Below are 15,756 nucleotides of genomic sequence, written 5' to 3' on the forward strand. Positions count from 1 at the left end.
TAGAGATTAACAGGTCCTCTGACATTCAACAGCAATCAGAAGAATTATAAAAACTGAAAAAATGTTTACTTAGCAACAGACAGAGGTATGCAGACGTATATGAAAAACACCATCAAGTTTGCGCAACAAGTACGAAGGAGTCAGTAAGCATGGCTCTCATCAGATATGTTCGGAATCTTACGTAAGGCAAGAGGGTGGTATCGCTGCTGACGCCGCACAAACTAATTAGAAACTGCAATGTTATTCTAAGGTTGTTGCTCCATTTTTCATTGTTGGCCAACGCATTCCAGGCATTTTCCACCTCCTGGCCTGGGACCTCATCTCCATACTACAAAATAAAGAGAGAGATTGAAATGAACTAGTTACACAACCCTCCAAGTAAAACATGGGACGTATGAACAATGGACACACATGGGTGTGTGCAATAAGGCATAACCATGCAGCCCTGCTGTGCGAAAGAAGTCGTACTAATTCCTCTATAACATCACAAACCTCCAATTATATGCAAAACATCATTATTGTGTTTACTGTCCCAAGCCATGTCAATGTGATGAGAATGGGGTGAAAGTATAATCTGTGACACTTTATGATGGAAGGAAGTAAGTGTCCTTTGGACAGAGGCACTCAGTTAAGCTATTTGTTGGGGGGGGTGAAAATTTATGGCCTTACACCTTGATGTAAATGCATCGAGGGATGAGAACATTTCATACTTCTATGCTTTCCTTCCATATAAGCTTGTCTGTCGGTGGCGTAGCAGAAAAAATACATAGTTATAGCTTTTTGCATAAAGATGCCATTTTGGTAATTGCACACATTTTCCAAATGTCTACATTTAGTTAAAGTATGATCAGTGCTGAATATCTTCAGGTATGGGCAGTATATATATATATATATATATATATATATATATATATATATATATATATATAGAGTTCAACTAAAATTACAAATGAGTTACATTTGCCGGCTCGGCGGCCTAGTGGGGTTTCCATCACTCATTTCAAACCACTTGATCCACAGAGATTTCTTGTATTATAAGCTCCAAACACCTGTTAGTATGTGTGAGCTATAAAGACATAAATATCTCCCAGCAGAAGACGAAGGAGTGAAATGTATTCCTTGAGACAGATGGCACTCAAAGGTAACTTAAAATCAGAGTACAAGCACATGAAAATTATACACCGACTCAAACGGAGCGACAGAGTGCTGCAATCGAGAAAATCCAACAAAACAAAATTGTATGAATTATTATTTTTGAACACTTTGTACTCATCGTCACACAGAGCTTTACAGAGTAATTCATTAAAATGGTATTTCAAAACATTAACCAGTCTGCAGGAAGAGAAGTACAAGTCAGTAATATTTCCATACATGTAACACCTAGGGTCTATGACATAACATGCCCGTGATGTGATACTCAAGTCATATATAGTGCATATTGTTAGAAAAAGATAGCATATAATAACAAAGAGACCACATATCATCACGCTTCCTCTCAAGTAGCTTCCTCGCTCATTAGTAGTCAATATCGGTATAAAGTAATTAGGGCTGTATATACAGCATCCATAGGACGCCCGGCTTGTCTTAATATTTTATATTCCATAGGCTTCTCAGCAGTACATCATAGGCATAAAAAGGCCAGCAGCACTCACCAATTTAGAGAGCACTCAAAGTTTAGCACAATAACCCACCTTTGCAGTCATATACATGAGATTATTGAGGACTAAAGACGTGGCCTCAGGTGATCCCCATCCATTTCCTTTTAGCCCGCATATATTCGTCACTTCGCCTTCTCGCTCACTAACTTCATCTTCTGGAGTGCTGGGGCTGGAATCTGGAAGCAGGAGACGGCTGTCCACAAGCTCAATGTTATGGAGCCACGGTAGTAGATAGGTAAGCATGATCTGCCGTCCATTTGGATGAGTTGTTGGGAATCTCTGGCTCACTTCTATGAATAGAAAAACCAACAAAACAAAGCAAGAATTCAGCTTTATACCATTCAAAAACACATATTTAAGGCATAACGATTGGGGAATCCATCACTCTATATGGCCATATATTGCTTAGCCTGCCCCTATGTCAAAGTATTCCACTTTTCTTGCTCAACCCTAAGGCTTGGTCAGAACCTGCAAAATATGCACAGCAAAAAATATATATATAAAGAAAGGGGAGCACTCAACATAAAAAACCGTAAGAGGCATACATAGTCAAAACAATATGGGGCTGAATCAGTGGGATTGCAATGCCTCAGATGGATGATTCTGAATGGGCATCTGCTGGGCATGCGCAATTACGTGCTTTGTACATTATATAGAGATTGCATGGGCCAATTTGTGAGCAAGGCAGGTGCCACCATTTTTAAGAATTCATGGGTTTGTGTATAAAGAGAAAAGTGGTCTAATTGCCATAGCAACCAACAGAATGTTGCTGCGGATTGCTCCATTTTGTTACCGTATGCTAAAGGCATGGAAAATTAATTTCCCATGATGCCACTGCGAAGACTGAATCCTATCGGTCCAACCAGGGAGTTGTAGCTTACCTACAAACTGTTGTTTGTGAAGACTACACAACTTTGCACCATTGATGTGCAAAATTAGAGAAATTAAATTCCAGACTCAAAGGACATTGATTTTATTTTATTCACAAAAACACACACGTATTCTGTATCTATGTACTACTACTGACCACAAATCTACACAACAGACCTGAAAAAAGCGGCAGGGTCAACTCTGGGTACATCCGAGCCAGCTCATTAGAAAGCATTATCAATGACACACTGTATAAAGGAGGAAGCACCCCGTGGGTCCCAAACAGTATGCTTCCAGGCTTCTGCTCCGCCACTTTTTTGGAATATACAAAAAGTTTTCCTTCGAGGACCTGTGGGTTAAAATATATCTATTAGTTTACTATATATACACATATCAGTCTCCAAATGTGCTTTATAGAGAAAACAAATTTGCACTGTAAGATTCAGATGCAGAGAGAATGATATATAAAATAAAACACAAATGAGGACAACTGCAATTCCTGTTCTTCAATGGACAAAAATCTTTTAAAATGATGTAATGATGTCCCATCATAATATAATACATACACCTGTGGTAAGGCAGCTATTGGTCCTCTCTGGAGTAATCCCCCAATATATACATACATATATTTATATATATATATATATATATATATACGGTATATACTGCCTTTTTGCAAATTAAACAGTAATAAACAATAATGATCGTAACTGCTTCCATGCTGGTGCTTTGTCAAGAAAATCGCCCAGCAAAGGAGATCTCCTATAATGGGGGATACTGGGTGTATGGTGTATGGCATAAGTTAAACTGAAGAAGAATGTGAATGGCCCTTGTGGGACACTTATGGACCGCCAGATGAAAAGCATTCAATAATTTTGCTATAGTCTGTGTATACTGAAAGCGCAGGATTCTAAACGCACATGACAAACCAAATGCTCCTCACATACCTGCATTAGCTGTGCTGAGATCTCATAGATTTCTCGATTGGTATCAGATGCCTTAAAGAGTACCAAGTTCAGCAGGGTCACTATGTCGAAAGGATAATTCCTAGAAAAATAAAATCACCTTAGTATAGTTATAACAACAATACTAATAAAACATGGCTCACAACAGAGAAACAAGTTCCTATACAGCGTTCCTATGATAAATCATACCCTCCTGCGCCCATAACATCTCATAATCAATTTTACGAACAGAAAAAAACAGCTATACTAACGTCCCCAATGGCTTGGGTCCAGCAGCTGGGCCAAAGGCAAGTAAGACTTCAAAGCAGGCTATGGTTCCTACATCACATAAAAGGCGCTGAGCAGAGGAATATATATATATATATATATATATATATATATATAAATATATATTATGTGTGGAATCTTGGAAAGAATGGGAAATGACCACCAAGGACCAATAAACGTGACATCCTGTTTTCTCGACATAATGCTTTTGATATACATTCAATCGCACTTCATTGAAATAAAAAGCATTTTAATAGGGTCAGGGTTAGATGTTTTCAGCCCAAATGTCATGGATACAATTGAAGTGTTTATTGGTCTAATCCTTAATCTCTGCGCTGATCTGGTGAGGGATCCATGCAGAGCAAATGGGTGCGTTTCGGGTTTCAGTTCTGGAATAATGACTAGATGTCTCAGGATTTGATTATTTGAAGTCTCTTCCATAGCAGGGTTTTCAGTTTTTACTCTTTCATGACTTCTCTGATACCTTGGTGCATTATTTCTTTTTTTTAATTGTTACATTGAGAGGCATGACTTCAATGGAAGCTTTTACAAGAAAAAAGTAGTTTAATCAGACAAGCTTTAAATAGGTGACACACACCTACATCTTCCAGCTGGCATGACCAAACCTAAAGAAACCCTACGAGATAGACCTCTTCAATGTCAGTGTTTATTTGGTTATCTCACAGCGTGTCCGTTAGAAGAGCTCTTTTAGTTAAATAATATTTTTTTATGTTGTTGAAGTTTCCATCAAATCTAAAGATCCAAAAAAGACATGCTTTCAGTTTACAGGTGGTAGCACAATGTAAAGATCAGAGTGTATATTTATTGAAGTGAAAAATAAGTGAAAAGATGCATTTGGGGATGGGTGATCAGATCTAACATGGCTTGATTCCATTGCTACATCAGAATAAGGCAAGGAGTGTATTCCAAAGAATACTGATTTATTGGGTCTGAGGAGTTCAGAAGCAGAAAAGGAGTTGTTAGTTCAGTTTAACCTTTCAAACAAAAGGCTTTTTGAGTGATCCAACATAAGCCACACGCACGCGAGCTCTGAATAGAACATCTGGTCTCATCTATCTCATTTTTATTTTGATGAGAGGATAAACAGACCACTCATCTTCATCAAATCAGCAAACAAAAACAATTTAAGGGATACAAAGTATGTGGCAGAAGCAAAACTAATATATCTGTATCTCTAACATTACTTTTTAAGGTCCACTCTTGTCCCTATCCTCATCTCCTAATCCCCCTAGATCCTTCCTATGATTATTTTAGCACGTCACCATAACCCCCAGCTTGTACCCTAATAGTTTGTCATATATCAACCTCACTTTTTCACTTTTACTCTATTCAAGCTTCTTGAATGTCTTGTATATACACAGCTAACCAACTTTCTTGATACCAGCTCTGTACATGACCATTATCAATTTGGATACCACTCAACACTACACTCTTGTACCAAAAATCTACACAATGTCTCTTTTCAGTTAGCTTTTTCTCTCAGCTGGTCTACACTAGGGCTCCGCTCCACAGCCCCTTCTATTCTCACTTTACACTGTCTCCATTGGCAAACTATTTATGTCCCTTGATTTACAAAATCACCTGGTGATAACCCTCTGTTCGTTATCCCAAATACACTCCTACACTTTCCCTCCACTCAGCTGGTGATCTTTGTCTGTAATCAAAAAACTGAGGACAAATTATTCTACTAGGCTGGTGATACATGTACAAATAAATCATCAACTGTACCTCTTTTACAGCTATAGTCTCAAAGAAAAACCCCTATGGGTCTGTCCTATTTATCACCTTTTTCTATTTTTATGCTACAGAGCATGTGCAGGAAGTGTACTTAAGTATACTTCCTGCCTACACTTCCTGCTTTCAGCTGAGGCTGCCAGGAGGACAAGGACATTTTCTAACTCCAGTAACTAAAGAATGAGTGGATTGAAATACGCCGGAATCCATGCGACACGGACTTCAAAATGATTTTAATTCTAATAATTGGGGGGACCAGACTGTACCATTAAATGTCAGACATACACGTCAGAAAGTTCATAAGCAAAAACAGGAAGTTTGGTACAAAGAGAAAATAATGTTTAGGGTAGATCCAAGTTCTAAAACTAGAATTAAAATAGATTATGAATAAACTGTCCAAATTACATCCTTACAGCCTCGCCCCCCTAAAAAATACAATACACGTATACCAGAAGAACAGTGTTTACATTAATTACACAATAATAATTGATGGCGCTTTTCAATTCCCATTGGTCTTATTACTATTTGCTATTTACTATGGCTAATTGTGGGAAATATAAGTGACCATTATCTCAGCTTGCATGAGAATTTTTCTTTTTACGCATGGAATAATATTATTCCTCGGCATATTAATAGCTATACTTACCAACCAGCTGCCTTTAAAAGCTGCTGATAAAATGAAATCAGCTTAGTCAGATTAAGTCTCCCTGTGACTCTTTGGAATGCTCAGACACTGGGAAATAGCTAAAATTAAACGAGAACTTGACCTCTTCTTAAAAAAAAAATCCCTACACAACTTCCTCAGCATTTGGGCACAACAAATTACAGATTTTTTTTTTTCTTTCTGATTACATTTTTTTCTACTAAGCAAAAAAGAAAGTATTATAAGTAAGATATTATGATTAATATTTTTAGCAGTATCAAAAAACAGCAATAAAAATAATGGGAAGCCTGGCTCTACCTGGAACCGTGGTATATGGCAAGATTGGCCAATTTTATGTGAAAAGGAAGCTGCTGAAAGACGTATAATCTATAGAAAATATGCTATACTTATCTATGCTCCGTGAAAAGGCCATGCATTTAAGGCACACAGTATTCCCAACAGATAACATACATTTAAAAAGTTATTTCAGAGAAAAAAAACAGTGGCCGTGACACCGCATACAAATCTCAAGCATAAGTATCACTTCTTAAACTTGAAATGGGCGACGATTTCCTAGGCCCCTTTTTGCAATTACCTTCTCTGCCCCATAAAAAAAAGGCAGGAGGTACGAGGTGAGATTTTCTGACATTTCAGAGCCATACAGTGTTCCTGGCAGGGAGACTACGCAAGAAGGCTTTCAATTATTTAACAGTTAATCAACAAAAAATATGTATTTCTAACATCTTCTTTAAATGCTTGTAAGACTTTTTATCTTTTTTTCTTTGCATTAGTCTCCCCGACAATGCCGCTGACATTTATTGATATTCCTACAGAGTAAGAATGCCACACAATAACATGCGGTGCTAGTACCTATTTCCACAAACGGTTGCGATCGCTTTAAAACACCCTGAAGCAAGCTGGTATGATCCAGTGTAGCAGCGGTCAATGGCCCAGTTAAAGAGATTAACTTGGTCTGGATTAAGTTCCAGCAGCAACACGACCACTTCACAGCCAAGCTGGTGAACCTAAAAACACAAACAACGTGTAAAAAGCATTGCCTTCAATGAACTGCTAGACCAACAGAGGAAGAAGCCAACAGCAGAGTAACATCAAATGAATTCTACCATTATGACCTTTAAAGAATGAAGTGTTTTATCCCTCATTATAATGCACAATACAGGTGCAGGGATAGATCAAAGGACATATCCGGCGCTCTAAACCAAGGCATAAGGATTAGGTAGACTTTAAAATATAGGGGTGCTTTGACGTTATGATGGACCATATAGTGTGACGGAAATCCTCAATATTTATAGTTTAGACGGGTGCTTTTAAAGAGCATTTGCAGCTTCTGCTTGATGCACACATTACTCGCTTTGTTGTAGGAGCCAAAGAATAAGCACAATAAATTATTAAGGGGAAAAATACCCGTCAGAGCCAGGAAATTATCCATCTATGCAATTATGCAACTATGCATGAGCCTTAAGGGGAAAGTTGTTAAAGAACGGTCCTTAGATATTGTATAGGCTTCTATTGCTTTTATTTTTTATTTTTTGTAGCAGGTAGATCAATTATAGTTGCTAGATCAGGAAACTGTGGCAAGAAACAGGATATGGTACAAGGTGCACAGGAAAATAGATCCCCCTTAACAATCCCTTCTGAAAAAAGTATGAAAATGTATGTTGTGCTGTAAATATATTTATAGTTTTATATATATATATATATATATATATATATATGACACAAATTTGTATTTCAGTTAATGTGTCCATTTACAGTTACAGAAGATGTAATTTTGTGGGTAATGTGGAGCAGAAAAAGGATAATGTGATTACCCAGCTGGGGAGATTAGACCAGAGGAATCACAGAGAAGCCCATACAAAATATATTGAGAGGATTATTACCATCAGTTAAAATACTATGAACAGCAGCATTTTACTGGGTAACTAATACCCCGTATTTTTTACACAAAATGACTTTCATTTATGTGTGAAGCAAATACATTATCTACGCTTGGAAGGCAGCGAATACATTAACGGAAGGATCCATCACAGACATATGACATTTTACTGCTGATACATGTCCTATAAAATATTGGGTTATTCACATACCCTTAGGTCCTGACATGCCAGGATATTATCAAGCCACTTATAGAGGTATCCATCCGGAGAAAGCCCAACATTGTCAAACACTGGGCCACAGCACAGAACGGCAGACATCGCCTGTTTAGAACAGCATCAATATTAATTAAAAATCAAAACAGCATAATTAACATTTAATCTTATATTTTATAGGGGAGTCAGATGAGAAACAGTGTCAGTGACAATAAATAATACTTAGATTCATTTGTGGGGAAAAAGTGCTTGTGTGTAAAAGTCTAAAGATTTGCCAGTATTGTATTGTGTGATTTATTGAACAGAATATGTAATAATATTAATAATGCCAACCACTTTTGGGTCAGTTTGGAGAGGTGGATGCCAAGTTATGGAACGAGATAGGGTAGTTATACCAGATGGTGTTGTGATTCTATCCAGGTTAAGAACTTTAGAATTGAGAAACAGGATAAATAATAATAATAATAGCAATAATAATAATCATTATTATATTATATAATTATTACCATTTATTTATATATTGCCAACAATTTACTGCAAAATGTCATTTATGTCTTTTTTAATACCTTAAAAAATGATTTTCCCATAATCATGCTCACATTTGCACAAAAAAAATACCTTTAATGCACAGTACTGGTATCTGGTAATCTGATGGTTCCTATCGCTGTAACGATCTAATGGGGTGAACATAATGCTGAACGGGCCGGCCCATTGACTGAACAAGATGAACAGGTGATGCCTCAGGCTCTGCTGAGGGAACAGGAACCTCCTGTGGTGAACTAGAACATGAAATATAATCAAACTCAATACAATAAACAACAATTCATACAATAAAGAACAATAAATACAATAAAGCACAGAACTCAATACAATAGGCGACAATATATACAAATTATAATATTAAATAATGGGACAGAGAAAAAAAATAAATGCTACATTCCAATTCTGATCGAAACAGAATATATATATTTTGTGCAGGAAAAGCTATATGAGAATATTTATGTGCTGCAGGAACATAAAAGGAACTGGGAAGAATAAAGCTGCCTTTTGGGAAATAATATGCTGTTTTTTATTCTAGGCGGTAACATTACATTACATGTGCTTTGATATACATATGATTTACCTGGAACGCACTGTATCAAATTGGCAATCATTGCACTGAAATGTGCGCGGATGTCTTTTAGGATTTCAACTTCTTTGTCATTTTCCGCCTCGAGAAGCATCCGTGTGAGGTCCACGTACTCCAGGAACAAAGCTCCAAGTGCCAGTGTGTCTCGCTCCAATGCTCCATTGGTACTGAAGAAAAAAAAGAGGGAATCACCTCAAAAATTAAGAAAACAACTAAAACAAGCAAACCAAAAAGTTAAAACTTACTTGTCACTTATAACGCCAGCATCAGCCAATAATTCAAATATTCGTAACAGCTGCAGCCTTAGAAGATCTCTGCGTTCTCTGCGTTTTTTGTTCTGGAAAATAATAGCAAACAGTAAAATTTACAAACTATGTGAATCGTTGCCTCCTTCTATAAAAATTATTATTACTTGGACTGGATGGGCCTAATGGTTCTTATCTGCCGTCACTTTCTATGTTTCTATGTTATTATTATTATTTTTTATTGTTTTATATAGCGCCATCATGTTCCGCAGCGCTGTACAATGGGTAGACAGGACATAACAAGTAGTATGTGACATAACAAACTGACAGAGACGACAGGTGAGGAGGGCCCTGCTCAAATGAGCTTACAATCATTTGCACTTGTCCAAATACTTAAGAAAAACTATTTGCGTTGGATTATTAAAACTACCTACAAACGCCCTTCTGTGTCGCACTGGCTCAAGAAACTGCAATGGTAACACGCAATCTAATAATGAAGGGTTGCCATTTTGTACACTGACCTCTGGCCTGCGTTCCAAAGCTTCTTTCATCAGAGGATGGAGCTCCTCCACTAACTCCCTGCAAAACACACATCACACTTTCACCAAGCAGCCTCTCCAAATAACATTATCGTAAGAAAAAATTATATAGCCAGACAAAAAAGAGAAAAGCTTTAGGGGTCTCAGAGGTTCTCTTATTCTCCTTTCAGCTGCTGAGACTTCTTTGGTCCCGAACAAAGTGTATGTAACTTCACATCTTGTTCTATGTTGACCCATTAAAAAGTATTATCTTTACTTAAAGACTCCAACATATTGTACATACTACACGTGTAACAAAAGACAATAAATACATGTGAAAAGTCCTCAATGGATAATAACATGAAGCAGTGTTTAATATCAATGATTAATGTAAATTAACAACCTAAATATATTCTGAAATCTTGTGAATGGTCTTAACCTGTCGCGTCCCTCATCTGAAACGTCCGAATGTATCAGGGCATACACAAAAAAATATTGTTTCAGTTACTTATCTCTTGTTTCGTGCAGCTTAGTGCTATAACATATATCATAGCGCCACACTTATTATAAGCCCACTCCGTGTCAGAATTTATTGTTCTGTGATTAAGTACCATAATTTGCAGTGCGATAGAAACAAAATAATTACTTTTTGCTTCTAAAACACCAGCAGAGACCGTGTGGGGCCATAACTGCAAATCTTAAAGTAATATATTTTGGGTATTTTATGCAATTCAGCCTGTATGCACATATGATCTGATTGGGATCACAAGAGCATGCATTGAATGAGCAGGAAATGGGTTTCTAAATTAACCCCTTAAAGACCAGGCTGTTTTTTTATTTTTGTATCTTTTGTGACCATGGCTGTTTTAACATTTCTGCTGTGTTTGAGTTTAGCTGTGATTTTCTTCTTTCTCATTAAGTGTATCCACACAAATTATATACAAGACATATATATATGTAAATATACGTCACTGCCAAACACTAGCCCAATATAAGTTCAGCAACATCTCCTGAGTACATTGATGCCACCCATACTGGGACCTGCACTGATCTCACTGGTATTAGAATGCACACACGCACTCCTCCACAATTCCCAATCAGCATTCCCATCAACAGAGAACACAGTATTTACAAAATCTATTTCAACTGAATATCACCATACCTGAAAACCAGAGCATTTGTTCTTCCAAATCCCAGTACCAATGATTCTGTAATTTCAATGCTTTCTAGTCTCATTAAAGGCACCAACTGCTTCAGCAAAACTCCAACTGATGGTGTCCCTATAACCTACAAACAAAAACATAACATCATTAAGTAGACCTCTAAAGCTGTAGTGAAAGACAACCAGTACAGTGCACTTTTAGAACAGATAAAATATAGAAAACTTGCTACCTTGTTATCATAGCTGACAGAGCCGTCGGGGGTGGTAGCCATGATCTCTGGAGTAGAGGCTCGCAGGTGACCAGGACTCATGATACTTGGTTTGGCAACTCCAAAGCAAAGAATAAGATAATTCCTCCAAAGAGTAACATAGTTGTCCCCGCTGCTTGCTGTGCTGGTCTTCTTGGCATTAATTGGGCTACTAAATAAATACATAATAAATGCCAAACTTCAAAACCACTTAATGTATGGATGAGATTACTGTGAATTTGTATTATGTGGAGCTTTGTGCAGCAATAATCCACTTAATATGCAAATGAAATGTGTTGGCATTGACAGATTTCCAGGAATCCAGTAATACTGGGAATAAGGAATTGTGCTGAGGAGTAGACTGGTATTACTGGCATGCAGTACAGGAAATTATATACCCGCTATACTTACTTAGGATCCACTAAAGGCATTAAGAGCTGCAGCCTGGTGAATGCATAGGGCCAGGCATAACTGAGAGCCGTGGGGCAGTGTTTGGGCAAATTCTCCTGTCGCAGGAAAGTGAAGAGGCAGAGAACCCAAGGGTCTTTCACGGACTGTGCAAATATCCAGACGTGAGAGGGGCTTCTTACGTCATAGTGGCTGTTTACCAGGACTGCATTCCACTCCACCAACCACTGAAGATCCACATTATGAGTGAATGGTAGCGTTGTCTGTAGAGGTGACAGAAGTTTTTCAAACGTGAGAACAAAATAAAACACACACTGATGTGGTAGATTTTATTTCCACGTAAATCAATTTGTGACACCTGTCAGCGTGTGGCCAGTGTGCACACGCATTGCCAGGAAAATAAGCATGTGCGTTACATGTGTGGAGTGCATCTATGCCACAGAGAGCCACAGCAGAACAGAACCAACGGAACCTAGTCTGCCTCACATTCTATTTATTAGTTAGGGTAGTCTAATGCACATCTGAGTCTTTTTGTTAAATTCCTATACTATTTTCCCCTATACTATGTCCACTTCTTGCGCTCTTGTACTTTCCACTTGGACTTATTATATTCCTTGACACATTTTAGTGTTACCATGATAACTCGCCTCTCCCTCTGCTTTTATAGAGTGCACATACCGCATTAGGTTCCTACATAGTTCCTGGTATGTTTATTCTCTACCAATAACCGCACTTGTAACTTTCAGAAGCCATAGTCTCCATAAATGTATTCTATACCCTGGTATTGTAGAAAATGTTTCACATGTATATAATTGTTTGACCAATAAAAAAATGAAATGGCCACTTACCGAATCTGATACTGCAACATGAATAAAACTTTCAAGGATTGAAGGGCTCAATTGATCCAGAACATCAATCATAGGCTTGTCATCTTCCTACAAAATCAATAATAATATAGAAAAGCAGATCTGACAGAACAGAGACACTAATCAAACTATACAATAATCTTGTAGTCAAACAGGCCTACAAGAACTCTCAAGCTACGGATCTGGACCTATATAAAAAGTCTTCCCATGAGATCTGCGCAGTAAAGCATGCAGGTGCTGCAGAGTGTTTATAGAAACAAAGGTGGGAATCATTTGCTGCTGCTTTGTGAAGTTGTATAGATCTGTCTAAAGTTTGTTTCAGGTGTATGTTGGAGTGGGCCAAACCACTTCTAAAAACCCTGAATCATCTGCAAAAACATATTACATTGTTTAAAGATTTGTAAAATATATTGATTACTTAATATTGATGGCCTAAAACACCTAAATGAGAACTAGTAGGATATTCTAACTTACACATAGAATTGAAGAAAACATAGCAATTAGAGGTGAGGGACTAAATAGTAAAAATAAAATAAGCCACTAGCTCCTAAATAGTCAAAAAATTAGCTGATCACTGACGAAGTCTTACCTCTGCTTGTCCAAGTGCAACAAACAAAGCCCGGACTTCTTTAAGGATTAAAACCGCTACTTTCCGAGTAGCAAGCTGAAAACTACACAGTAGCAATAATGCAAATCCTTCCACGGCATGCAACACGTTGGAATACGGACCCCTCTCAGACTGGATTCTATGACTTGAGCCATTGGGGATCAGCTGCGAACAAAACAAGGTTCAAATGTGTGGTCAAAATCAAAGTCCATGATTTCTTGGAAATCACCACATACGCTGCATTAACAGAAATTAGTCTTACCATAAAGTTACACATCCTAATAAATCTCTGATTTTTAAAAGAAACTTTTTGTTCCATCTTTCCTATTTTGTGTGTTCTACTTGTCCGTTCTAAACAATATGGATCCGTTTTGCCCTACCCAGTGAGTGAGATGGGGGCCGCATTCGGTATCCGTTATTGTTGGATGGGTTTCTTTGCAGCTATGATGGTCTATGCTGGCACAGGCTGACTAGGACTAGGGTGTCAGGTCCCTCTGTGACAACCAGGGCCAAGTCACGCTAAAGAGGCATCCACACTAACATTAATGAGAGATTTAGCAGACATTTTTCATGCTTGCTCATTTGGTGTTAAATAAGATAGACACAAGGTGGTTGATTCACTAAGTTTCTAGTTTTGGCAAGTTCCGGCTAAGTGACTGTCACGGAACTGCCAGAGCTGGAGATTCCGCTGACTTTGATGGGATATGCGGTAGATTCGGTGTGAAGATCCTCCCAAGTTCTTTTTGCTCTGCGCAGCTCAAGAAGCAGATGTCTAAAAATGCATTAGGGGCCTTAGATGCTGACTCTGCCAAGAAACTCCAGCCAAGTTCAGCTACTCCCTGTGAAGCTGTCATGCCTTAGCATCTCTGAACTGACTCAAAATCCTGATTTGGCATAAATGTTTGTTCAGAGACATAGCAGAACTTTTTATTTACTCTAAAAGTGAGCAATAGGTTTTTTATTCACGCATTTTTTAGCTGAAATGTATTTCTGCTCTACCAGGAGGTGTGTCCTGTCATCTGAGTCTCCTACTTCTTGACTCGGTCCTTCTCAAAAAGGAATATTCACACGCTTGATGATGTCTGAGTAGGTTCCACAGCCTTAGCCTAAATCCATGATTCTTCGACAGAAGTTATAGATCTTTAGCTACATCTTTCAATCTAGAACATTTTACAGGAACTTATATTTCAGCTCGATAGAGTTTAAGACATTTACTGCATAAAATACTGTTCCTCTCTGCAATCTGGCCTGAATTATTTAGACTGTATCTCTTTTTCTTGACACTTCCTCTCTTGACCTTGTAAGAAGGCTTTTGATTTAGTAGAAAAACAGATCATAAATAATTAAGAGGAAACTGCCATCTATACGACCTGACCTTCAAAAAATAAATATATACTTGAACACACAACGTAAAGTCACAGGGAAGTGACTTGGAATAATAAAATCAATTGTGTTTGTCAATAAAAAATACTCCCATGAGCGAATGGTTTGAAACAAATTAAAACCAAGAGTATTGCTACATAGGTTGGTAAAGTCTAGAAATGAGAGTCTTGTCCAAAGCATGTCTGCGAGATAACCTTCTCATTGTATCTAGCAATAAAATAATGTCACCAAATCACTATGTTTTGCAATGAATTGAGGCAAGATTAAATATTAATTCTCACTGTACTAATTATATATTATTAAAGGAATACTCCAGCAACTTGAATCACCAAGACATGCTGGAATGGCCCTGCATAGCCTGATGACAGCCCCACAACTTTAAATATACATTATGCAGGGCCAGCTTACAGGCTTCTTCCACTAGGGAATGTACAGTCACTGCAATGTGATCACCTCTCGCCTCAAGCCATCCTTACCAATCACAGTCATTTTAGTAAATAAAGGGTGATACACATTTTACTAAAATAGTTTGCATGTAACAATATAACAATATATATAAAATATATACTTTTCTGTATTTATGCTGTAAAATAATAATAAGAAATAATGATCTAGCGCTGTATTATGTATTGTACATAACTTGCTTTAGTCCATGAGGTTTGGAAATGCTGGGCATTAAGTTTTTCAAGGTCATGTGGCAGCAATACATTCTTGGCATTGAAAATCAATTATAATCTTTAATGACAAAGAGATCCATGCTGTATTCCAGTAATAAAATGCATTAGTGATATTATAAGCAGTTAGTTTGCAGCACAGCTCAAATAGATGCACAGTCACCCAGATAGTCAGGTTAAAAAGATATCCCCCAAATTCAATCTAGTTCATGACTTCATGGGTTGCCAGAATAATCCTTGGATCAAC

The 15,756-nt window shown here is 37.6% G+C and overlaps 1 protein-coding gene across 2 annotated transcripts in view; it reads right to left on the bottom strand.

Moving 5' to 3' along the window:
• FRY (FRY microtubule binding protein) overlaps positions 1-15,756 on the bottom strand; it is a 121,604-nt gene that overhangs the window by 38,024 nt on the left and 67,824 nt on the right. For both annotated transcript variants that reach the window (XM_053456368.1, XM_053456369.1), the window contains exons 19-33: positions 13,435-13,617; positions 12,828-12,914; positions 11,983-12,242; positions 11,554-11,743; positions 11,324-11,448; positions 10,165-10,222; positions 9,644-9,735; positions 9,393-9,565; positions 8,888-9,048; positions 8,267-8,377; positions 7,029-7,183; positions 3,476-3,575; positions 2,706-2,877; positions 1,692-1,948; positions 182-328 (exon numbers count right to left, since the gene is read on the bottom strand). In XM_053456368.1, the coding sequence (XP_053312343.1) occupies positions 182-328; positions 1,692-1,948; positions 2,706-2,877; positions 3,476-3,575; positions 7,029-7,183; positions 8,267-8,377; positions 8,888-9,048; positions 9,393-9,565; positions 9,644-9,735; positions 10,165-10,222; positions 11,324-11,448; positions 11,554-11,743; positions 11,983-12,242; positions 12,828-12,914; positions 13,435-13,617 (2,271 nt within the window). The remainder of the gene's footprint in view (positions 1-181; positions 329-1,691; positions 1,949-2,705; positions 2,878-3,475; positions 3,576-7,028; positions 7,184-8,266; positions 8,378-8,887; positions 9,049-9,392; positions 9,566-9,643; positions 9,736-10,164; positions 10,223-11,323; positions 11,449-11,553; positions 11,744-11,982; positions 12,243-12,827; positions 12,915-13,434; positions 13,618-15,756) is intronic.

Source organism: Spea bombifrons, chromosome 2, assembly GCF_027358695.1.
Source record: "Spea bombifrons isolate aSpeBom1 chromosome 2, aSpeBom1.2.pri, whole genome shotgun sequence".
In the NCBI taxonomy this organism is placed as follows: Eukaryota; Metazoa; Chordata; class Amphibia; order Anura; family Pelobatidae; genus Spea; species Spea bombifrons.